The sequence below is a fragment of the Phoenix dactylifera genome, chromosome 11 (genome assembly GCF_009389715.1).
Source record: "Phoenix dactylifera cultivar Barhee BC4 chromosome 11, palm_55x_up_171113_PBpolish2nd_filt_p, whole genome shotgun sequence".
Lineage (NCBI taxonomy): Eukaryota > Viridiplantae > Streptophyta > Magnoliopsida > Arecales > Arecaceae > Phoenix > Phoenix dactylifera.
This window is the reverse complement of record NC_052402.1, coordinates 23158472-23182554: the sequence shown is the minus strand read 5'-3', so window position 1 is coordinate 23182554 and position 24083 is coordinate 23158472. Positions and strand designations below refer to the sequence as shown.

Sequence of the window (24083 nt, the reverse complement as noted above, 5' to 3'; positions counted from 1 at the left end):
TAGTCATTTAGTATATCCAAAATTGAATGGTATAAGTCAGTAAACTCTGAAATTAAAGCTCCCCCTTTCATTTGAAATTATATAAGCCTTCAAATTATTCAATCAATTATTTGGCTTATATGTCTTTAATGAGTTTGCTTTCTTAGAATTTCAGATTCTCCCCCTCAACATGTGCATTCAATTTTGTTTAAACTTTGTTCAAATTTTCTGGATGTTCTTTTAGTGTTCTAAACTTGAACTTTTGTTCTTAATTATAGAAGAAAAAATCTGATGATTTGTTTTTGAATATGATCCAACAAACCTCCGAATACCCCTTGAATAGATTCTGGAGATTACTCCTTGAGGAGCCCCAACGGAGGAATAAAAACCTCGAGGTATCGAATCTACTAAGAACAAATCACATTTTGCTTAAATGTTTTCTTGTTTAGTGATTCCCTTTTTTTATAATATATCACATTTTTTATAATAAAAAGGAAAATAGCAACCATTGAACACAATAATGATACCAAGAAAGTCAACACAAGCATCACAATGTGACGTAAAAGGGAATTCATTTCATTTCAGTAAAAAGTACAAGATACATCAGTGCAGAAGAAAAAGAAAAAAAAAATATAACTAGGGCTTGGAAGACGAAGCACCACCAAAAAGGCTGTCTATGGAAGAGGTGATGGACTCTAGAAGTTTTATCATCTTGAAAAATTTGTTCTTCTGTAGAAGATGAAAGTCACTCATAGAGTCCACAATCTGCGCAGTAGCACGCTCCACTATACCTCGAAGTTCTCCATCCTCCTTGGCGAACTCCAAAATGTCGATGATTGTAGGAGTGGCAATGGCAGCAACTCTCAGCTGCAGATCCCGGACTCCTCCATAAAGAGGGAGTCCTCCCAAGATATGCTCTCTTCCAAGTGAGTGATCCTCTCGTGTAGCCGAGTGAACTCCGGCTGAACGCGCAAGACCACCTCACTCGAAATCCTGTCGACGAACTCGGAGTCAAAGATAGTGGGGGCTGTCTGAGGAGCAGGCTGAGAAGAGGGAATGTCAGAATCAGCTGGGATCTCAGAGGAGGGTATAGAGGGAGGAGGAGGATGAGATGAAGAAGGGATCTCTGTGGATGGAAGGTCAGAATGAGTAGATGTAGATTTCCGAATCCATGAACCCTCAACAAGGGAGAACCCCATCCTATGAAAGGTTCTCTCGTCTACATAGTCAGTGTTACGTAAAGGACAAGAGGACTCCCTCTCTGGAATGGCGACATGGAACTCACGAAAGAGAAGTGTGAAAATCATTCCATACAGAAGACTCATCCTAGGCTTAGATACAGCCTCTAGAAAGTGACGATAGATGAGATGGGGAAAGTTCAGTGGAAGGTCCTGAAGAATGAAGAACATGACCATAAGATCCTTCTCGAAAATGAAGTCGAATCTTCCAGTCTTGGGAAAGAGGACATGACCAATAATGCAAAGGAGAAGACGCAACTCAGCGTTAAGCTGATTTGCAGATATTTCCTCAAACGGGTCCGTGGGGTCTCTACCGAGCAAAAGACGTATACCATCACCCTATCAGCCAAGGAGGAAGGACAGGGGCCGACAATGGGTAGGTCCAAGAGCCTAGAGAGGATGGGCACCGAAATGACAATCTTTGTGTTGGCTACCCAACCTTCAATACAATCGTCACCCCATGTGACGGTGCTGAAGAACTCCCTAACTAACCCGGGGTAAGTAGGGACAGAGAGAGTACAAAGAAAATGGAGACTATGAAACCTCAAATGATCCCCTAGGGCAAAATCCGAACGGGAGAGGAAGTCAAAATCAACACACCTCCCGGTCGTGACTGCCCTTCCAGCACATGAGCGCGAGGGAGCCGATCTCGGAGGGGAAGGAGCCTCGGGTTCCAAAGGAGCCGGCTCATTCTGACTCTTTGACCGTCTCTCAGCGTCAATGCACATGCTAGGGCGCTTCTTATGGGAAGCGAGTGCTTTCTTGGGGGCCATGACAGTGACAAAACGAAGAGAAGGAGACGAGGAACTTACGATTCGACACGGGAGAGACAGGGAAGACGGGAGACAGAATAGGATGATTTTGGGAAGACGAAAGAAAATAAGAAAGGGACGGCTCGGTTAGGTCATATACCGATTTTTCGTTCCCCAGTTGACTCCTACGATAGCTCGAGTCGACTCGGGCACAGACGACCAAAAAAAATAAAAGCAATTCCAAAAAAAAGGAAGGGGCCAAACAGAGTCCATAGACTTCTCATGATCCTCAATAAATGATATAATGATTATTGACTCAACAATGATTCAAGGAATAGGAATCAAGGATCAAAATCAAAAAGAATTGAAGATAGATCAATCAAAGGGTCAATCACTCCTAAATCTCTTCTAAGAACACAAAATCTATCTTCACTTAGAGGTTTAGTGAAGATATCAGCAAGCTGATCATCTGTACATACAAATTCTAACATAACATCACCATTTAGCATATGATCTCTTATGAAATGATGTCTTATTTCAATATGCTTAGTTCTTGAGTGTTGTATAGAATTTTTAGTCAAGTTTATGGCACTAGTATTTTCACAATTTATTGGAATTTTATCTTGCTTAATGCCATCATCTTCAAGTTGTTGCTTAATCCACAAAATTTGAGCACAACAACTTCCGGCGGCAATATATTCGGCTTCCGCCGTAGATAGTATAACCGAGTTTTGTTTCTTGCTAAACCATGAGATTAAGTTCTCTCCTAAGAATTGACATGACTCGCTAACTCCTGATCCCTGCGGAAAGGAAAAAGAATTTCACGTTCTTAGTGCTTTTTCTATCAAGTTTACAACCAGCAAAGTCGGAATCAGTGTACCCTATTAAGTTTATGCTTGATTCTCTAGAGTACCATAAACCTATATTTTTTGTTCCTATTAGATATTTAAAGATTCTTTTTACAGCTAATAGATGTGATTCCTTTGGATTAGATTGATACCTAGCACACATGCATACACTAAACATGATATCAGGTCTACTTGTTGTAAGATACAATAATGAACCGATCATACCTCTATACAGCTTTTGATCTACTGACTTACCTCATTCATCTTTGTCTAGTTTGCATGATGAGCTCATGAGGGTGCCAATTGACTTGTTTCCATCCATATCGAATTTCTTTAGCATCTCCTTGATGTACTTAGCTTGATTGATGAAAATTCCTTCCTTAGATTGTTTGATTTGAAGTCCGAGGAAGTAGTTCAGCTCTCCCATCATGCTCATCTCAAATTCACTTTGCATTAATTCAGCAAACTCTTTGCAAAGACAATTGTTAGTAGCACCGAAAATAATATCATCTACATAAATCTGCACTATTAACATATCTTTGCTTTTCTTTTTCAAAAACAAGGTTGTATCAACATTCCCTCTAGAAAATTCATGATCTAATAGAAATTTGCTAAGTCTTTCATACCATGCTCTAGCGGCTTGTTTTAGACCATAAAGTGCTTTATTTAATTTGTAAACATAGTTAGGGTATTGATGATTTTCAAAATCAGGAGATTGTTCTACATAAACCTCCTCATTAATATACCTATTGAAGAAAGCACTCTTTACATCCATTTGAAATAATTTGAAATCTTTAAAATATGCAAATACTAGTAACAATCTAATTGCCTCAAGTCTAGCTACAGGAGCAAAGGTCTCATCAAAATCTATACCTTCTTCTTGATTATAGCCATTTGCTACTAGTCTAGCCTTGTTCCAAATCACAACTCCATTTTCATGAAGCTTATTTTTGTACACCCATTTAGTTCCAATTATTGAGTATTTAGAGGGTCTTTCAACTAAGTTCCATACATTATTTTTTGTAAATTAGTTAAGTTCCTCTTGCATAGCATTTATCCAATTTACATCATTTTCAGCTTCTTCAATGTTTTTAGGTTGTAAATATGATACAAATGCAAGATGATCATTTAAGTTCCTAAGAGAAGCTCTAGTTCTAATAGGTTGAAATGGATCATCTAAGATTAACTCTTTAAGATGACCGTAAGCATACTTCCAAGCTCTTGTAAGCTCATGATCAGCAATTACCTCCTGGCTTGTTGAAGTCTCTTCAATTTGCTTCGGTTCATCCTCTTGCAAGGTCATGTGATCCATTTTTTCTTCAAGTGTCCCTGCATCATCATCAAAAGCTACTTTTTTGCTAGAGGAAGCATCATTAGTCTCATCAAAAATAACATGAATAGATTCTTCAACATCAAGAGTTGTTTTGTTGAAGATTCTATATGCCCTACTTGATGTAGAGTATCCCAAAAAGACACCCTCATCAGATTTGGAATCAAATTTGCCTAAGTTATCTTTATCATTATTATGATGTAACACCTACAACCAAAAACATGAAAGTAGTTTACTCTGGGTTTTCTATCTCTCCAAAGTTCATAAGGTATTTTCTTTATAATAGGTCTCAACAGAACTCTATTTAGAATATAACGTGATGTGTTAACAGCTTCAGCCTTTGCAAGATCACTTTCACACAACATGATTCTAGCCATTTCTTCTAGGATTATATTCTTTCTTTCTACCACTCCATTTTGTTGTGGAGTTCTAGGTGCAGAAAAATTATGAGTTATGCCCTTTTTACTACAAAATTTTTCAAAAAGAAAATTTTCAAATTCTGTTCCATGATCACTCCTAATAGCTATAACTGAAGTATTTTTTACATTAGTTACTTCCTTATGGAATTTCTTAAATGATGAAAATGCTTCATCTTTATGAGCTAAAAACATGACCCATGTGAATCTAGAGTAATCATCTACTATCACAAGACCATACTTCTTTCCACCAAGATTTGTGATCCTAGTTGGTCCAAAGAGATCCATGTGAAGTAGCTCAAGAGGTCTAGTAGTAGAAACACAGTTTATAGACTTAAAAGAACTTTTAGATTGTTTGCCAAAGTGACATGCTCTACAAATTTTATCTTTTTTGAATTCCAGCTTTGGCAAACCAATCACAAAATCTCTTTTAATTAATTTAGACAGTGTATCCATGCTTACATGACCTAATCTACGATGCTATAACCAACTTACCTCATTGACCTTAGCATCATTAGCTACTAAACAGTGGCTATTTTTAATAAGATCATCAAGATCTACTAAATAAACATTGTCACATCTTAGTCCTTTGAAAACTATGCTATTGTCAATTGGATTGGTTATGATGGATAAAGATGACTTAAACAAAACATCAAAATCTCTATCACATAATTGACTAATGCTAAGTAAATTATGCTTGAGACCATCTACAAACAGAACATTAACAATAAAGGTTGAAGGTGTGATTTGTATTTTACCGATACCAATGATGTGACCTTGATTATTGTTTTTAAAGGTCACCACACCTCCTTTCTTAGGTTCTAGGGTGAAGAATTGCTTCTTGTCACCCGTCATGTGTCTTAAGCAGCCATTATCCAAATACCAACAATGTTTATTGAGCTTGGCCACAAGACACTCCTAGACAAGGAAATCATATAGTCTTAGGTACCCAAGTTTTCTTGGGTCCTTCAAGGTTAGCTAAGTTAGTTCCTTTTGGTACCCAAACCTTGTTAATCTTCTTTTTAGTTTCTGTTTTTCTATAGTTGCATATATTAGCTTTATGTCCTACTCTACCACAACAAAAACAGGTTACATCTTTAGCTTTACTTTCACTAGCTTTTACAAAGAAATTTTTAAGGAATTTCTGTTTGTTCTTAGGCTTATACCCTAAGCCGGCTCTATTAAACACAGCTCTTTGACTATTAAGAATCATTTCTAGTTTTTCAGAACTATAAGTAAACTTCTCAACAATAGGTTTATATTTTTCAAGTTCTTTTGTTAAGTTTAGTTTTTCTGTTTTTAGTAGGTTTAGATTTTTCGTAAAGTTATCTTTTAAAGTTTGAATGGTATTTTTTAAAATAGAGATTTCCTTTGTTAATCCTTCCTTTTCTTTAATTAAGGTTTCTGTTTTTAGTTTTAGTATTTTATTATTAGTTTCAAGCTCTAGGTTTTTCTTAGTTAGATTTTCTTTGTTCTTAGCTAGCTTTTCTGTCTTATAAATGTGGGTTTGATTAGATAGCTTCAATTCTTTGTTTCTAATGGTTAGTACTCTATATTCATCCATTAACTCATTAAAAGCATCATATAATTCTTCAAAAGTAAAATCTAAATGGTTTTCAGTATTTACCTCATCCTCGTTGGCTATAAGGCAGAAGTTGGCCTTCTCTTCTTGTTCTTCTTCTGATGGTGAGTTGTCGGAATCTGTCCAAGTAGTGAAGAAGACTTTCTCCTTCTTGAATCTACTACTACAAAACTCACCCTCGTTGGCCTTAAGGCAGAGGTTGGCCTTCTCTTCTCGTTCTTCTTCTGATGGTGAGTTGTCGGAATCTGTCCAAGTAGTGAAGAGGACTTTCTTCTTCTTGAATCTACCCCCCTTTTTCAATGTGAGGCAGTCGGCTCTGAAATGACCCGGCTTCTTGCACTCATAGCACCTGATTTCCTTACCTTCCTTCTCCTTACCCTTGTCCTTGTGGAAGGAGCTTGAAGGGAACCTTTTCTTGTGGAAGGTTTTCTTTCTATTGATAAACTTCCTGAATTTCCTCGCAAGAAGTGTCTCTTCTTCATCCTCCTCATTGTCTTCTTCTTCACTACTGCTACTGCAAAAAAGATTTTTGTTAGAGAAAGTAGACTTGAGGGCAATTACCTTTTTTCTTATGAGAGGATTCTTCTTTGCTATGTTGTTTCATCGTGAGCTCATGCATCATTAGTGATCCAAGAAGCTCTTCAAGTGGTAGCGTGTTCAAGTACTTCGCTTCTTGAATCGCCGTGACTTTGGCTTCCCATGACCTATGTAACGAGCGAAGAACCTTCCTAACAAGGTCACCGTTAGAATAACTTTTACCAAGGCTTTTTAGGCCGTTGATAATATCAGTAAATCTAGCGAACATGCAAGTGATGGTTTTATTAGATTCCATTTTAAATAGTTCATATTTATGAACTAGCATTTTGATTTTAGATTTGATTTGTGCCCTCGTGGGTCACTTCAAGTCTATCCCATATTTCTCTTGCAGAAATATAAGTAGAGGTCCTATTGAATTCATTTGGATCTAAGACACAATATAGTACGTTCATTGCCTTAGCATTAAGTTGTGCTTTTCTTCTATCAAATTCATCCCAATTTTTTTCAAGCTTGGGAATGGACACATTATCTACCGTGTGTGTTGGAATGTGTGGTCCATTTACTACGATGCTCTATACATCATAGTCTTGGGCTTGGATGAAAATTCTCATCCTAGCCTTCCAATAGGTATAATTTGTACCATTGAATAATGGTGGTCTATTGGTGGATTGTTCTTTACTAAAGAAAGATCCAAATGGGGTTGTCATGTTAATCTTTTACTCTTTTTAAAGATTGGAACACCAATCGATATGAGAGCACCTGCTCTGATACCACTTGTTGCCCAAGGAGACAACCCAAGAGGGGGGTGAATTGGTTTTTAATTAATTATTGACCAATTAAAAATAAAGTGAGTGATTAACTAAATCTATTGCAAGTGGATTAGTTAGATCGCTAGATGCAATGAATGAAGAGAGAGAAAGAGACAAAGACCAATACAAACACTGAGAGGTTTATAGTGGTTCGGAGCTAACACTTGCTCCTACGTCCACTCCCCAAGCCGCACTTGGGAGTTCACTATAATTTCTAGAATTACAACCGGTTGTTTTCCAAGCTAACAACCAAACTTGTTGTTTTTACGAGATCACAACGAACTCGGTCGGTTTTGACAGGCTCACCGATTAGAACCAAACGATCGTTTTCCCGAGGTTACAATCAAACCCAGTTGGTGTTTTCCGGTTCACCAACCACAACCTTACATCGTTGGTTTTAACCTTGGCTCTCCAACAAACCTAACTAGCCTTGATTCAATCCCTTGCCTGAATCAAGAAGTAAAGCAAGAGTTTAAGTTTACAACAATAAAGCTTCTAAAAAGCAGATTTAGGGCAATATAAACAAAGAGGAGTTAGAAGCCCTCAAACAGATTTGAGTTGTTGATGTGGGGCTTCTTGATTTCTGAGTCTCCTCTTGAGTGAGCCGGAGGATGAGGAATAGTCGGTAGATCTTTTAATGCCAAGAAAGCTTTTTAATTTGAGTTGAATGCACTTCTCCCTTCTTTTTGCTTGGATTCACTCTACGGATGCTTTTGGTGGTTGAAAACCTTTAATGCTCAAGTGAAATGACTCTCTTGTTGTCTACTACTGTTCACTCTGGCTATTTAAGTGATCACCTTTAAAAAATAGCTATTAGAGACTGATTTGGAGTCGTTCTGACCCATCTGCACAATCTGACAATGTATCCGTTGGGATCGGAGTCGACTCGCGCAATCTGGAGTCGACTCGGCTGTTTTTAGAGTCGACTCGCGCTATACTAGAGACGACTCGGCCACTGTTCCAAATTTGAATTAAAGTGCATGCCTTGTCCTAGAGTCGGCTCAGACCAAACTGTAGTCGACTCGCCAACAGCTGGAGATGACTCGGGCACTTAGGAGTCGGCTCGTTCTCAGGAATCCAGAGAACCCATTTTCTGATTTTCTTCCTCGAGTCGACTCGGGTTAGCTTGGAGTCGACTCGGCTGATTTGAGAGGCGACTCGAGATCTTCGAGAGACGTCTCGCTCTCAGAGACCGAAAATTAATTCTCTGTCTTTTTGAACTCATCTACCTCGGAGTCGACTCGGACCTTGCTGGAGTCGACTCGACTAACTTTGGGAGTCGACTCTGGATCCAGTGGAGACGACTCGATATCAGATCTTCCAAAATCAACTCTCTGCCGTTTTCACTGTCTTCTTCTGGGAGTCGACTCGGGACCAGCTGGGGTCGACTCGCCAAGCACCGGAGTCGACTCGCAACCTTTTGGAGTCGACTCACTCTCAGGGTCGAAAATCCATCGTTCTGTCTTTGTCTGTTCTCAGTCGGAGTCGACTCGCAGAGTCCCGGAGTCGACTCAAGCTTGTGCTAGAACCTTGCAAGCGTGCCGGAGTCGACTCGCAGAGTCCAGGAGTCGACTCGTGATGTAGACTTTGGTTCAGACAGAGTTCAATACTTAACCAAAAGACTCTGAACCAAAGCTCAAGGCACTTAGACAGAATTTAATAAAGATTTTTCTGAAACACTAGATTGAATTCATTAGAACAACATAAAACATACTTAAGTACTTTGAACTCATCAAAATTAATTAGAGGAATACTCAATCACTCCACAAGAACTATTAAGCTTTAGTTGTATGATTTCATGACCCATTTAAAACATGTATCATGTCAAATAATCTTTTATGAAAACTATTCACGCAAATCATTTTTGAAATGGTAAATTATTAACTATAAAATTTTGCAAAATAATTATTTTTAAAATCTTCAAGTTATTGCTTGGCAAGGTCTAATATATTTGACCACATCGATATTCTAATATGGATAATATGCCAAATAATGTTTTTCATGTTCGACAATATGTCCTTTAGTCATATCTGAATCTAGTAAACCACTATCCTTCCTATCAAGCACAAGGACCTTTTTATCATGGTCGATACATGGTTTGGCCGCAAATTTATTGACCTCTAGATTATATTAGAGTGTTCTATCCTGCAAGTCAAGGAACCATTTGCAAACTCATGCATTTGGTTTATATATTTAATCCTAACAGTAGTTTGTGAGGTAGATTACGTACATTGATCGTTTACTATGATGGCATTTCTAGTATCAGCATAAGGTCTCACCTAGATAAAGAAAAAACTCCATGAAGCTACTTTTCACCTCAACAGCCTTACAGATACAATGCCCGACTTAATCCATAGCTGATAATAAATTTTGAGTATTTAGAAACATCCAATCCTTCTCGTGAAAAACACTTTCTCCATTTGGACAATTCTCGGAGTACTCATAGATTTTTTTCTAGCTCTATGACCAATGTACGATACATACCCTATCTGTATATGACTTTGTGTGGATAGGAGAAGCCATAATTTCTGAACCATTCTCCATTTTAAATATGTAAATGGCTTTAGAGAAACTTTACTTCCAACACTCTCGAGTTCTCACCAAACTCGGGCTCAATCTTATTGAGTAGGTGAATTTGACGCTTGGTACAAGGATTGGTTCATCTAGGCTGGCATGAGAAAAATCATTGGCGTGGTATTATGGATCGAACCTAGCTCAACCTGGCATATGGGTTTTTGATATAGTCGACTCCAAGGGCTAACCCTAGGTAGCCGATTACATTTGTAAAAACCTCAAGGCAGTCGGTCAAAGCCTAATGTTTAATAGGAAGCTGCCAAGTACCAGAGGTTTAAACATAGTAGCGACCATAGACCTACAGTTTCCTTGGATGGTGGCAAGAGGCCTAGGGTTTCCATCCTAAGCTGGCCCCTTGTATTATAAATAGAGTGGGTGGTGTAAGGGTAAGAGTGTTTGGAGAAAATAAAGAATGATTAAGGGTGTCCAAGTAAAGGCGTAGAAACCTTAGCTCCCAAGAAAAAAAGAGATAGGATGGAAGGAAGAAGAGGAAAATTGAGATGACATGGAGACTACCGAGAAATTCTTAGAGTGGTTGCCAGGTGCGAGCACTTTGTGTGGTGCCTAGAGAATCTCCATCCATCTTCTTTCACCTTTTTGTGTTCTTCAACCTCCTCCACAGGTACACATCTATTTTATTGTGCATGCAATCTATGTATTAATGATGATTTATCGAAAAAGAGTAATCCTACTCATATTCTTCCATTGCATAGCATCCTGCTAGCCAATTCCATGTCCTTCACAAAAAGGTCTACAACAAATTTGGTGAGAGGGGTCAACTAATTGAGCTAACAGTTGTTGCTGCAATAGATTCTAAGTTATAACACAATTAACCATATTAATATGTTTAATACTCCAGACTCTTGGTTTTAAATTGCAAACAGATGAAAGCTAGATCTTGCAGAAATTATAACAATAGAACCTTATAGATCAAGAATATAAGACAAGATAAGCGAGAGAACCTTTTACATGCATACATACACACAAATTTATAGCAGTAGAACCTTATAGATCAAGAATATAAGACAAGCAAAGAGAAAGAAAAGGAATATAATACATTGAAGCAGGCAAACCAAACAATTAGCATTCATAGTCAAGTTCCATTGGTTGCTCATTAAAACATTAGGAACCATAAATTTTAGGCAATCTTTATGCATCCTCTATTCCCAAGATTGCTCTCTAGATATACTTTACAGAAAAAATTATTTAAAGACAGAACATCCAAAGGAGCATGCTATGGTTGACCAACACATATAAGCTAAGAGTAGATTCATAGAGGAATTTATCAGAGAGATCTCTGGCACATGTCAAACTAATTCTGACTTCAAAAGGCATTATTTATCTGTTTATATCATCTTAGAGGGTTCTGTGCCATTATTCATGTAGTTTTCAGTGTAACTTGTGATATCCTCGTTAGGCTTCAAACTAACTCTGGATGTTAGGCGAGAAGGCCATATACAAATTGAAGACCCAAAGATGTAGCAGGGTTGAACCACTGAGTCAAAAAATTGCATTTAAAAAAAATACATAATGTATAATATATGCCACATTGATTAAATGACAGCAATTTTCTTAAACCTCATACCTGGTGCAAGAGATGAAAATTATGAAGTCTTGAACTTGAGAATTTAAGATGCCAGAGATCAATTGAACAAGCAAGGCAGGTGAACAGAGGAACATATTTTTCATTTGGTTTTCATATATATAACATATGTATACGTATATATTTAAGCCACCATTTGTTAGCTATATATCCTTGTTCTTCAGTAGAGGTGGGCATTGGGCCGGGCCATGGGCGGCCCGGCACGAAGCGAGACATGCCAGGCACGGCCCGCTTGCTACAGTAACGGGCCGGGCTGGGTTAAGGATTTCTGGCCTACGGGCCGAGCTCGGCACGGCCCATAAGGGCCTGGGCTGGCACAATTCGTGGGCCAAGCACGGCACGGCCCGCGGGCAAGCCCTTCTCCTTTAAACCCTCATGGCCAAATCCTAACCCACCAGTCCCATTCTATAGAACTCTGAACCCCGTAGCTCTAATCCCGAATAGGGTCTTGGTCCGCTTCTACACCAAACTCGCCGCTTGCTTCAAGAAACCCGGGCCGTCCGCCACTGCCGCTGGCAAACCGCCGCCGAAGTGGCCCTCTGAACCCAACCCGACGTATTCTTCGCCGTCCTCTCCCTTCTCCTCCTCCTCCGCCTCCTCTCCGTCGAGGGATGGTGCCGCCGGCAAGACCCTCCACGCCCGCCTTTGCATCATCGGCAGCAGTCCCGCCGCCCACACCGCGGCCATCTGCGCTGGCAGGGCGGAGCTACGGCCCGTCCTCTTCGAGGGCTGGCTGGCCAACAGCATCACCGCTAGCGGCCAGCTCACCACCACTACCGACATTGAGAACTTCCCGGGCTTCCCTTCCGGCATCCACGGCCCGAACTTCATTGACTGCTGCCGCATCCAGTCGCTCCGCTTCGGCACCGAGACCACCACCGCCATCGACTTCTCCGTCTGCCCCTTCCGCGTCGTCTCCTCCTCTACCGTCCTCGCCGACGCCGTCATCGTCTCGTGCCTGGCACGGCCCGCCACCCCACGGGCCTAGGGCCGTGCCGGGCTTAGCCTTTAGATTAAGCGGGCCGTGCCGTTTAGTAACGGGCCGGGCCAAGCACGGCCTGTTTGGTCTGTGGCCCGGTGGGCCTGGGCCGGGCCTGGCCCGGCACGACCCGATGTCCATCTCTATTCTTCAGTCACCATTTTTCACAAAATAAAAACAAAAGGAGTGCATCTCAGACAAGTGTGACCCAATTACAATCCTGACAATGCCAATGAGAACATAATCAGTCATGAGGAGATGCCTAGCACATTGGCTTCAAAGGAGATATGTCGTATGTACTTTTGATCATATGTAGACTTGCAAGAGTAAGGGGATGATAAGAACGAAATCAATGAAATTGTTACAGTTTGAAATTATTTCTAATCTTGCTATCCAGGAATTTGATTGGATTAACCCTAGAGTAAGCATGGTTAATAACCTACTATGACGGAATTTTAAGAAGTACTGAAAGCTAAATTTGTGGCTATCACACAATAATTTAAGAAACAACATGATCAATAGCTATGAATTTTAAGAAGTGCAGCATCAATTCCCTACATGAAAATCACAATTCCAGTGGCATGTCTACAGTATAATCCAGAATAGAGAAGGTCAAAATACAGTCATTGAGATATTACAGAAATATTTTGTAGCAGAGCTAGAGACAGATACTGATTGGATGTCAATCATGCTTTGGTGCATGGAGAAAATATTTTTTGGTATTGCAATAAATAACTATTTTTTGGTCTTGCGGTAGGTATCTTCCTATATGATGGTCCCACGTATTCTAAAACTGAGATCTTATTTTGCTAATAGATGATGAAATCACTCAGGCCTTGTATAACTTTTATTCTTTCTAATCTAAGCATCAAACTCAGGGACACCATTACTAATACAAGTGTCAAGGAAATGCACATGCTCTACATCAGTTTTACATGATTGATAATCACAAAACAAAGCCATACAAAGTCGCTAATATTTTCATTTTGTAGCAATAAATAACTCTTGAATATAAATGTACTGCTGGAACAATTTTCAGTCACAGGCAAGCAGAGATGGGCATCGGGCCGTGCCGGGCCTGGCTCGGCCCAGGCCCACCAGGCCACAGACCAAACGGGCCGTGCCTGGCATGGCCCACTTAACCTAAAGCCTAAGCCCGGCACGGCCCTAGGCCCGTGGGGTGGCGGGCCATGCCGGGCATGAAACGGGCCGTGCCTGTACAAAAAAAATAGCCGTTATGGGCCTATTTTTTTGGCCCATAACGGCTATTTGTGGCTTTTTACCCATTTTGCCCCTCCCAACAGCCATAAAACGGCTAATTTGAAGGATATTTTGGGGGGGAAAAATTGGAGTCCTATAAATTCGTGCTTGGCCCACGAATCGTGCCAGCTCAGGCCCTTATGGGCCGTGCCGGGCTCGGCCCGCGGGCCAAAAATCCCTAACCCAGCCCGGCCCCCTTTTATGAGCCGTGTCTGACACGGCCCGCTTCGTGCCGGACCATGGGCGGCCCGGCCCAATGCCCACCTCTACAGGCAAGTAACCATAAAATAATATATAAATAACTTGCGTATTGATATACAACTTGTAGGAGGTTCACATTCAAAAAAATTGAACATTAGCGATTTGTTTATGATCCAATGCAAGCTTTGCAGGGTGCGTGAAAATATGCTTTGGAGGCATTACAAGATTGTGCTTTGATAAAGTAGGTTTCTCTACAAATTTTTTAATGTCCACATTGACCTTCGTTCATTTCTTTGACTCCGAAAGCCCGAGAAAATGATCGTGGCGACTTAACTACTTTTTGAAGTCAAATGAAGGGTTCGTCCAGCTTTGTAGAGTTTGCCTTCTCAAACAGATATTTGTACTGCAAATGCAATCCACTGAATCTTAAAGACCTAAGTACTCAAATTTGGCAGCAAGATATGCTCCAAATGATAATAATTTTCACAATATAGGTCCATGGTTCTACAATTAAGGTTCTCAAGCAGGATGTGCGAGGAAGGATCTTTGCAAGATTACAGTCTAGAAGTATTGTGTTATAGTTAGATAGGAGCTATCTCTAGAAGCCAAGCTACTCTCCGTCAGGCTATGATCAATGGGCTTCAATAGAAATACATTCAGTTCATATATAAAGGTCTGGGACTATAGATGTTTCAGAGGCATTGCAGGGTTTATTTATGTTCTTAATGTCCATCCCAAGCTTGATCTTAGGATCTAGAGAATTAAGGATATGAGAATTTTCAGAAAGATCGTCTATCAGTTATGAAGATCAAATAAGTGCTTTCCTACTTGAAAGGACTTAGAGATGTTGTTGTGTATGTAACAATCCGGTGATATTTAGATTCCTTGATCATGTATAAATACTCAAGATCTATCTAGTGTATTGTTGATGTGAGACTAAAAAAAATGCCCGCATGGGTCCTCACGATATATCTTGGGAAGGTCAAGCCACAGGGACTGCAATATAGTTCCATTATACTACTCAAGTACGATCAAGTGTTAAAAGAGGATGAGCCAATGACAAAACCACTATTATCTATATTTCCCAGCAGTATTCACATGAAACAAAAGCTAAGATAGATGTGCATGAGCAATAATTGCAGTGTATCTGAATTTGTAATGGTAATTTTAGTTCAGTAGTTGCACTTTAATTAACTAGAAACCATTAGGATGAAATTTTAACAGATTCTTACAGATTAAATCATATTATATGTATAGAAAACAACTTTTCTAACCAGAAGTTCTCCCGATGATTAGTGGCACAATAATGATATCCAGAAAGTTGTTTAAGTTCCTCCAGAACTCAATCTTTCAGATTATTTTCAGAACATGGTAGGATCCATAGATGTCATGACTGACTTTGTAAGTGACGTCAATTTGTTTATACATATTGGAGGACTTTAGAAACAATAGAAATATAGAACGCTAGAGTCACAGAAGAAATCATCTTCCATTTGCAGTTACTCAGAAGCACAATAAATATGGTTAGTAAGGCAAACTTGCCTCCTCAGCAAACATATTATACATTGGAAACCTTTGGAAGATCCAAAGTTTTATTAGGTGAATGTGGCCAAGAAAAGCTCTCTGCATTGACATACTCTCTCTGGTTCATCAATCAACTTCATTTTCCTCAACTTTATGGCATGCGACAGATGATGGAACTGCATTTTCCTCTTAATAGTTGTAGAGTATATCAAGCCCAGCGTATCCTAAAGATAGATAAGAAGTCTTTTTTCTTGATAATGTATACCACCTCTGATCATGATCCAGTGACTGTCTAATAAATCTCAAAATTTTTCAGGCCTCACAAATCATATCCAAACCAGTGGCATTCCAAACAGCACATGTAGATTATTAACATCACTCATGTCAGTTCACATATCCTTTCTTTTGATCCTAAAGATATACATGGAGGTGGTCCAGAAAAACTAGTGATCTTCATCAAATATTCCGTAGGCAAGTGGGAATTGAATGTGAAGCATCCAGTCATAATTTTTTAGGTACATGTCCTCTCTATATAGGCATCCAAAGCAGAGCTGCTGCACAATGGATTATGTGGACAACAATTCTCATGGAAGTTGTCATGTCAAGCAGGGAAGTTTACGGTATAAAAGTTTCTGATGGAATTGTGGGTTCTAACTCCTAGGCGAGTATGCACTCCAATTTAGAGAATAAAGCTCTTAAACTACATTGCAATGCCATTTTAAGGCCAAAATACTGAGTTCAAATGCCATCTGTTTACAGTTCTTTGTATCACACTACAACAAATTTTGATTCTTAAGTTTCAAGAATTTATTGCTATGTTTTTTTATTAAATTAAGGAACAAGAACAGCATAATTGAAAACATCAGGTAGTTGAATAAAATTGCTTCAGACACTTCATGGAGAGTCACATTGGTGGGAGGATTAGTGGAGAATTTGGGAAAGATGAAGAATTCCAGTTCGTTTTCAGTACGTGTGACAGAGCACTTTGCTTCTAGTATGTAAGGTATTACAACTACTTGCATCCATAGTAGAATAGGAGAATCATTGTGCTAATGGAGTTTCATTGAAAGATACTTACATCCATGGTAGAATAGAAGAATCATTGTGCTTATGGAGTTTAGTTGAAAGATATTAATAAATTGCAGGTAATAAAGATCTAGGAACAACCTGATAGAGTACAGTAACAGATACATGTCAAACTGTTAGGGAAAGGAACAGAGTTGAAAGCAACCGAAGGTTAACTGCAATGAATTTTACAGAATTATCAATTGTTTTCGTGTGTGTTCCCTATTTTAGGAGCCCTTTGGAAAACCATTGCGCAGGAGAAAGTAAAGATTTTTAAGTGGTCAATGTTAAACAGCAAAGTAAACACAAGGGACAACCTCAGGAAAAAGACCCACAAGTTGATGCAGAGAGATTTCTCTGTGGAAATGGCTTGAAATCTGGGAACCATTTGTTCTTGAATTGTTCTTTTACAAAGGTAGAGTGATACCCTTTCATGGAAATGGACTGCATATTAATAGAAAAGTCTCAGCAGTGCAGTCCTCATGGACAAAATGGAGAATAAGAATTCCTCGCCAATGGAGACTTGCCTAGGACCAACTGAACATGGTAATCTGGTGGAGAACTAGGCTCATCTTTATGACAAGAGAAGGCTATGGGAGTTTAATCTGTTAAAGAACCTGTTGAAACCTCTACATAGAGTATTGTAACTTGTTTGTGCAATTTTCTCAATTGTTTGTCCCATCACCTTGGGGCTTCTAATTTTTATGATGTAATGACCTTGTTATAGTTTCTTGATAAACCGGGTGGTGTCTAACCACCCTTTTTTTCATAACATATATAGAGAAACTGGCAGTGGCAGCCAAAATAATCCTTGTGGAATGAACAGCAAAAACGATCATGAGCTGAAAAATAAAGGGCAAAATAAATCTTACTGGTTACGGTTGTGGTGTAACAAATGCTATTCTAGATTTTCTTAACTAGCTAGGAGTTTTACAAAAACAACAACAACAAAAAGAAATAAACATCAATCCTCATACAGAGTAATCATGCATCAAAAACCCACTTTGGCGGCTATTTAATATGAATTTCCCATAGAGCTATCAAGATTACTTTAAACTTCTGCGACCTCTTCTTCACAACAAAGCTCCAAAATTTCAAAGATTAGCATTAATTATTAAAACTCAAATTTTCACTATAATAGGATGCCAGAAATCTGATATACATGACGCAAGTATTCAAGTTCAACAGAATAACAAAGAGGGATTTGCATCTCCTGTATAAAAGACAATGCATGCAACTTTAATACATGTCATATATAAACTCTAATAACAGTAGAATGCACAACCACCAAAGACCACTATGACATGGAAATAAAGGCATCCTTTAAACTTACTAGCATCAATAATGTGAAAACCAGACACTACATTTCACTCTAAATTTCCGCCATCCATGCCCAGAGTTTGACTCCCCTTTCAACCTGGACGATCATGTCAGTGCCCCACAGCCACTGGAAATAACTTCAATTTCGTTCCTTTCCATCAGCTGCACAAAGCGAACCCAGTTGAACAGGTGCTTGTGTCCCAACCACTTTGGATGATCCATAAACAGACAAGTCTGCCCCCTGAGCTTTCTCTTTTTCAATTTGTTCCTTTATCCAGAAATATGTAATCCTCAGACCATCCTGTGGAATTTAATGAAAAAACTTGCATAATCAGTATCAATATGAATTATGACACTGATGAAATCAAAAGATTTGAATAAAAGATTAATTCTCTGAGTACCTTCAGTTTCATTGTTGGCGCCCAACCCAGTTTCTCTTTAATCAGAGTGTTGTCAGAATTGCGGCCACGGACGCCCTCTGGACCAGGAATGTGATGGATGGGCAGCTTCTTGTTCTCAAAACTGAGTACTATCTCAGCCATCTCATTCATGCTCACCATTTCATCACTTCCAATGTTCACTGGCTCTCTGAAGTCTGACTTTGTCAATCTAAAACCCATCAGGAATAGATTTGCAAATATTAGGAAGGTCCATATGGAAGCTCTGTCAAAGAGCACTATTAGAATCAAAGCATCAAAAACTTTTATTGCTTTATTTAGGTCAGCAAGAACTGTAGCATGAAGAAATTTCGGGCCTAATAGGAATACGAATTTGTGTCGAGTTTTGAATAAGTAACAAGAATATCCAGAGTTCTCTTGACTTCATTTTTGTTTGCTCATAAGAGAAATCAAGTTTGCTCGGCTCTTAACCATCTTTTCTTTTCCAACATATACAGTAGTAGTAATAGAGATATGTAAGGATGATGTCAAGAGTTTACCTCAGGACACCTTCCACACATTCATCAATGAACGTGAAGGATCGTGTTTGCAGCCCATCTCCCCACATTTCAAACTTGTCGGTAGAGGTGATTGCCTTTCTACAGAAAGCAGCAGGGGCCTTCTCTCTCCCACCTGGAATACAATTAAGAAAACCTTGACAGTGAATATGCTGCAAGGAAGATCATTTAATATTTTATTAAAAGCTTACAAGTTACCTTTCTAAGTTCCATAAGGGGTGCCATGGAAGATCATTTAATATTTTATTAAAAGCTTACAAGTTACCTTTCCAAGTTCCATAAGGGCCATAGATGTTATGGAACCGCCCAATCCGACACTCAATACCAAAGTCCTTAGTGTAGTGCTTGCACAATTCCTCTGTTGCAAGTTTCTCTAAGCCATAAGCATCTTGAGGCTGCATTAGTAATCAATATCCAATAAATAACACTGCATGCAGTTAACTTCAAAAAATATGTTAACCAGACCAATATTCTCGAACATTTTGAGATCAACAAACCTCTGCAGGCCAAGCATCAGATTCTTTCAAGCTCACATTAGTGTCCAACTGCTTAAATTCTGGGTAAATGCATGCACTGGAGGCATAGAAAAACCTGCAGGCCATCATATCGCAATTTATTTTCATAATTGTTTATTAACAAGCAAGCATTCATGCAAATGAAGATAAAATATCATGAGGCTTAGTACAGAACTTTGGCAGTACTGCATAAGCATGAAAAGGAAAGGATGACAGAAATCCTAAAACAATACATGATTATGGATAACTTGAGCGTCTGGATTATGTTTTTTTTCCAGTTCTTGAATGCGCCACCCTTCCTATTGGTTAAACAGAGCTAATAAAACCAGAAACCTGGTTCAAAATTTTGTTTGTTTTATGACATATTTATTTGAAATAGTTAGATTTATGTCCGGAGGCAAAAATATCAAAATGATAATGCATCTATCATCATACACTAGGGACATCATTAGAGGATTTTTAGTTTTTAAATTGTTAATTGCTTGGTTCTTATATTTTATTCTATGATATATATAAATGCTTTTTAAATTCTTTAACTTTCACAAAAACATAAATATAGAAGCTCTAACATGGACAACTATTATAATTCATAACAAGGTATGTCATACCAGCTGTACCATACTATACCGGTTCGGTACCGGTACCGGGTACTGGTGGCTACTAATACTCGGTACGCAAAAAAATTTTGTACCATACCGTACCAACACTGCACTAGTGTGGTACCGACATGGAGTCCAGTACCGAGATGACGAACCTTGATTCATAATAATCATTGAAATAGATCTAACATTATTCCATATTTATTATCTCTCCTACTTAATTTCTAATTGGTGATTATTCTTTTACTTATATCTAAAAGTTGCTTTTTTTCAAAATTGGACACGTTAAAACTAAAAGCCACCTGAAATAAATGAAACATTGAAATGTTTTGACCCAGCAAATGGCCAAACCTGGTCTAAAAACAATAGTTTAGGCTTTAGCTGAGGAGAAACCTCCAGAATACCCTGATTTCACAAGTACCTAAAGAAAGAGGGAAGAGGAAAGACTTAGATAGGGATTTTGATTTATCTCTAAGGCCCAAACTATAACAACAAAAAGTGTCAACTTCAAAGAAAAATCCTAGCATCCCACCCATGCCTGTGGTATACTGGACCATTTTTCCAAATATAGAATTATATATGTTATTGCTTTTTATGTCCAGATGAAAATCATGCATTTCTTTCTTAGAGATTAGGTATCCTGGTAAACTTGATCTGAATAAAACTACATTTTATTATGGAACTACCTGAAATAAAAATATGAGATGTTCAATGTGCAACAAGGCATTCGGTGATGAAAATAATTCTATATTAAAATTTTAAGAAAAGACCATGTATTGATAAAACTAAGACTTTGTGGCTTGGTTTTTGACATAGAGTATATGGCCCTTTAACTATGACATATTTAGCATCTTTTTGTGCATCCATGCATTGATACAATCAAGTTGCCTATTATGAAAACCATAAAGCAGGCAATTTCTTTGTTTCCTAACACAAGTTCCTATTTCATATCATATTACAGAAATCGTATAATAAACAGTATTGAAACATCTAGAAAAGTAGGGGTAGAATTAAAGATAAACAAAAATAACAAGAATCTAATACTGAGTTATAAAAAAAATCCAAAGAAGAAACAAGTACATATATAAAAGACAGCAAGAAATCAAAGTAACGCCAATAAAGTACAAGCTGTTGACTACTAGTAATTTTTTTTATCTACAGAAGGGAACATTTTACCAAAGTTATATATAACTTATTACTAAGCAATGGCTTGCATACATGAAAAAGGAATGAGTCATGAATCGGTCATGACATGCAGCAGTTGAAATTGACAAGACAATTATGAAAAAGGGTCAGTTAATTCAACATAGTGAAAAAGAAAGCGGGTCATACATAAGGATAATTTTGATTATACACAAAAGCAAACAGCTCCATTGATTATTTCCTAACTAGAATCATTTCTGTAATTTTTTTTCTTGCATATTAGTAATTAGTTCCATTTCAAAACAGTTAAAAATTTAATAATTTAGACTTTTGACATGACCATTATACTTTTTGTTTTTAACTAAATATTGTTTTTGTTGGTGCTTTTTGAACTTTTCTGTGTAGATCACAGAAATATTGAATTTTTATAAAGCCCATTCTTTTAGCGGCGAAGACATAGTTCAATTGCTGAGATTGAATTTCATTGCATGACGTGCCACGTGTAAACTCAAGCAATATTGCAGTTCTCATACATTGGCTGGAAAAGATGAAATTTTTTGACATTAAAACCTAGAATTTTAATACCTGCAAAAAGTCAACAGTAATTATAAAAATCATATACCTTTTCACACCATTAATCCTTGCAGCTTCAAGCATGTTAAAACTGATCATGGTGTTATTGTACATGATCACAGAATGGTTCGACTGAATAAAACCCATCCCTCCCATATCAGCAGCAAGATTAAATACATGGTCCACACCACAAGTGACCTTCAAGCAATTGTCCATGACCCTTAAATCAACAAGGTGGAACTCATGGCAGAACATATCCACGGTCATGTGCTCATTCTTCTTCCAGTCAGAGGCAATAATGTAGTGCCCCTCGCTCTTCAGACGCCTTGCGATGTGGGAAGCAATGAAGCCTCCAGCTCCTGTGATGGAGATGCGTAGCTTCTCGGAAGGCCAGTATGGCTCCCTCTCCAAGTTTGCATAGGTGTATTCCCCATAGATACTTCCATTATTACCAGAACTACCCATTCTGCCCTATATGTGAATAAGAAATTCCAATGGAAGCTCGTGTAAAGTTCTTAGACATCCACATATACAAATGGAAAAAGATGCAAAGGCAATTTAAGTATAACCAACTTAAAATTATGAAAGAAGCCAAGCATGTAAGAATTCCAAATTGAGCCACTTTAGTAGAGCAAAACGTACTAGCAAAATTATATGCAGCAAGTCCATATACGAATTTTATTGAAGAATAAGAATGAAATAAAAGCACAATTAACTAATACAACGTTAGCTTATGCAAGCCTCATAGCAAAAACCAGAGTCAATTTCGACAGGAGAAAAAAAAATGCCAATTATATCTTTTTACATTAGGAACCATATCATATCTCATAAAGTAAGAACACTCCATGCATCATGAACCAATTATAGGCTTGAAGCAATTAATAAAACTACCTGAATCATAAAGAAACAAATCACCCACCAAATCCAAACCACATTAGAAATAAATGCCATAAAACTCAAAAATCAGTTTTTGCCATTCATGCAGCTATCATCTAATTTCTGGTCAAAGTAACAAACAACGTAATACATGTTATAAAAACAACAAATTCGATGATAAATCTATCAGAAATATGTCCAGTGAGCAGGAAAGAAGTCGTAGTCATTCTTAACACAGATCATGAGCAAGTATAGAACATGCAAGGTCATCAAAATACAGCTTTAGCGAAAGAAGAAGAAGAAGAGATATATAGTCATAGGAGGAGAAAGAATGATTAGCTTTTCTATCAAATACGATCAATGGATTTAAGGAAAATATAAGAGAGAACTTCCAACTTATATATTAGACAAACATGAAGAATTTAAACAAGAAAACAAAATTACCCAAAATCAAAAAAAAAAAAAAACACACATGTTTAGGACTTTCTGACCCAGCCGAAAATTCAAAAAAACCAAGATAGAACAATTATAATCAACAGGAAAAACCAAAATTAAATATAACCAAAAGCGAAGACTCCTTATAATCCCCAATCCTGAACAGGGGAAGAAGAAGAAAATTTTTAAAGAAAAAAAAAAAGCCATTTTGATCCTTGTCAGCAAATAAACACATCGTCACAAAATCTTCAATGCATTGAAACCTAGAGAGGTCGAAACCGCTTTACCTTAGAGAGATGGAATGGAATACCAAAGAGTTGGAGACGAGAGACAGCGGCTTAGAGGGATCTCGGAAGGCAACCGGAGCCCTTTAGCCCTCTCTTCCTGCCTTTATAGTTGTGCGGTTGAGGTAAGAAAAATTTATAAGTAAAGTTTTTTTAGTACAAGTCGTTTTCCATTCTCCTATTATTTATTTTTTACCATTCTCTCCCCTCTCTCTCACTCTCTGACCTTTACGTTTTTTTTTTTTTTTAGTTTCTGTACATCTTAGAGAGACCAGAGTGGAAAGCCAAATGGGGCGTGCGCCGGGCTGCACAATGCTCGGCAGGCTTTATAGGCTAGAATGGTATTGTTTGAGAATAATTCGGCTGTAGTTAAAGGCTGGATTCAAAAAAAGCATGGACAATATTGCTGGTTGTCATTCCTTGCTTAAAGACATCCGAACCATGATCTATAGCAATGATGTGATATTTCAGGCTAAGCATGTCTATAAAAAGACCAACAGAATGCAGACTAGATGGTCTGTATGTGGCCAACCACTTTAGAAATGCTCTCTAGGTCAGAGAAAATTGCTTAGAGCACTCTGAAATTTATTATATTTTTATCTTTTTGGATACATCTCTATTAAAGCTGTGTAAATTATTTAACAGGAAAAAAAAAGCCAGGAATTATTTATTTAGCCCATACATCA

The 24083-nt window shown here is 38.2% G+C and overlaps 1 protein-coding gene across 2 annotated transcripts; it reads right to left on the bottom strand.

The window, feature by feature from the left end:
* Nucleotides 1-17789: 17789 nt before the first annotated feature.
* Nucleotides 17790-23516, bottom strand: LOC103695731 (GDP-mannose 3,5-epimerase 2). 2 transcript variants are annotated; one of them, XM_008777125.3, is made up of 7 exons: nucleotides 23401-23500; nucleotides 21852-22268; nucleotides 19470-19563; nucleotides 19238-19367; nucleotides 18955-19087; nucleotides 18419-18626; nucleotides 17790-18318 (listed from the first exon to the last, which is right to left on the bottom strand). In XM_008777125.3, exons 2-7 carry the CDS (start codon nucleotides 22265-22267, stop codon nucleotides 18157-18159), a joined length of 1143 nt encoding a protein of 380 aa, XP_008775347.1. In that variant the 5' UTR covers nucleotide 22268; nucleotides 23401-23500; the 3' UTR covers nucleotides 17790-18156. The 2 variants fall into 2 exon arrangements, with proteins under 2 accessions (XP_008775347.1, XP_008775346.1); XM_008777124.3 differs by having other exon boundaries at nucleotides 17805-18318; nucleotides 21852-22273; nucleotides 23401-23516.
* Nucleotides 23517-24083: the final 567 nt, after the last annotated feature.

Coding starts and splice junctions, on each gene's coding strand:
- LOC103695731 (XM_008777124.3), bottom strand. CDS start 22,267: ATGGGTAGTTCTGGTAATAATGGAAGTATCTATGGGGAATACACCTAT. Junction 19,368..19,469: donor CTGATGCTTGGCCTGCAGAG/GTTTGTTGATCT, acceptor TTACTAATGCAG/CCTCAAGATGCTTATGGCTT. Junction 18,627..18,954: donor TGTGTGGAAGGTGTCCTGAG/GTAAACTCTTGA, acceptor GATGGGTTTTAG/ATTGACAAAGTCAGACTTCA.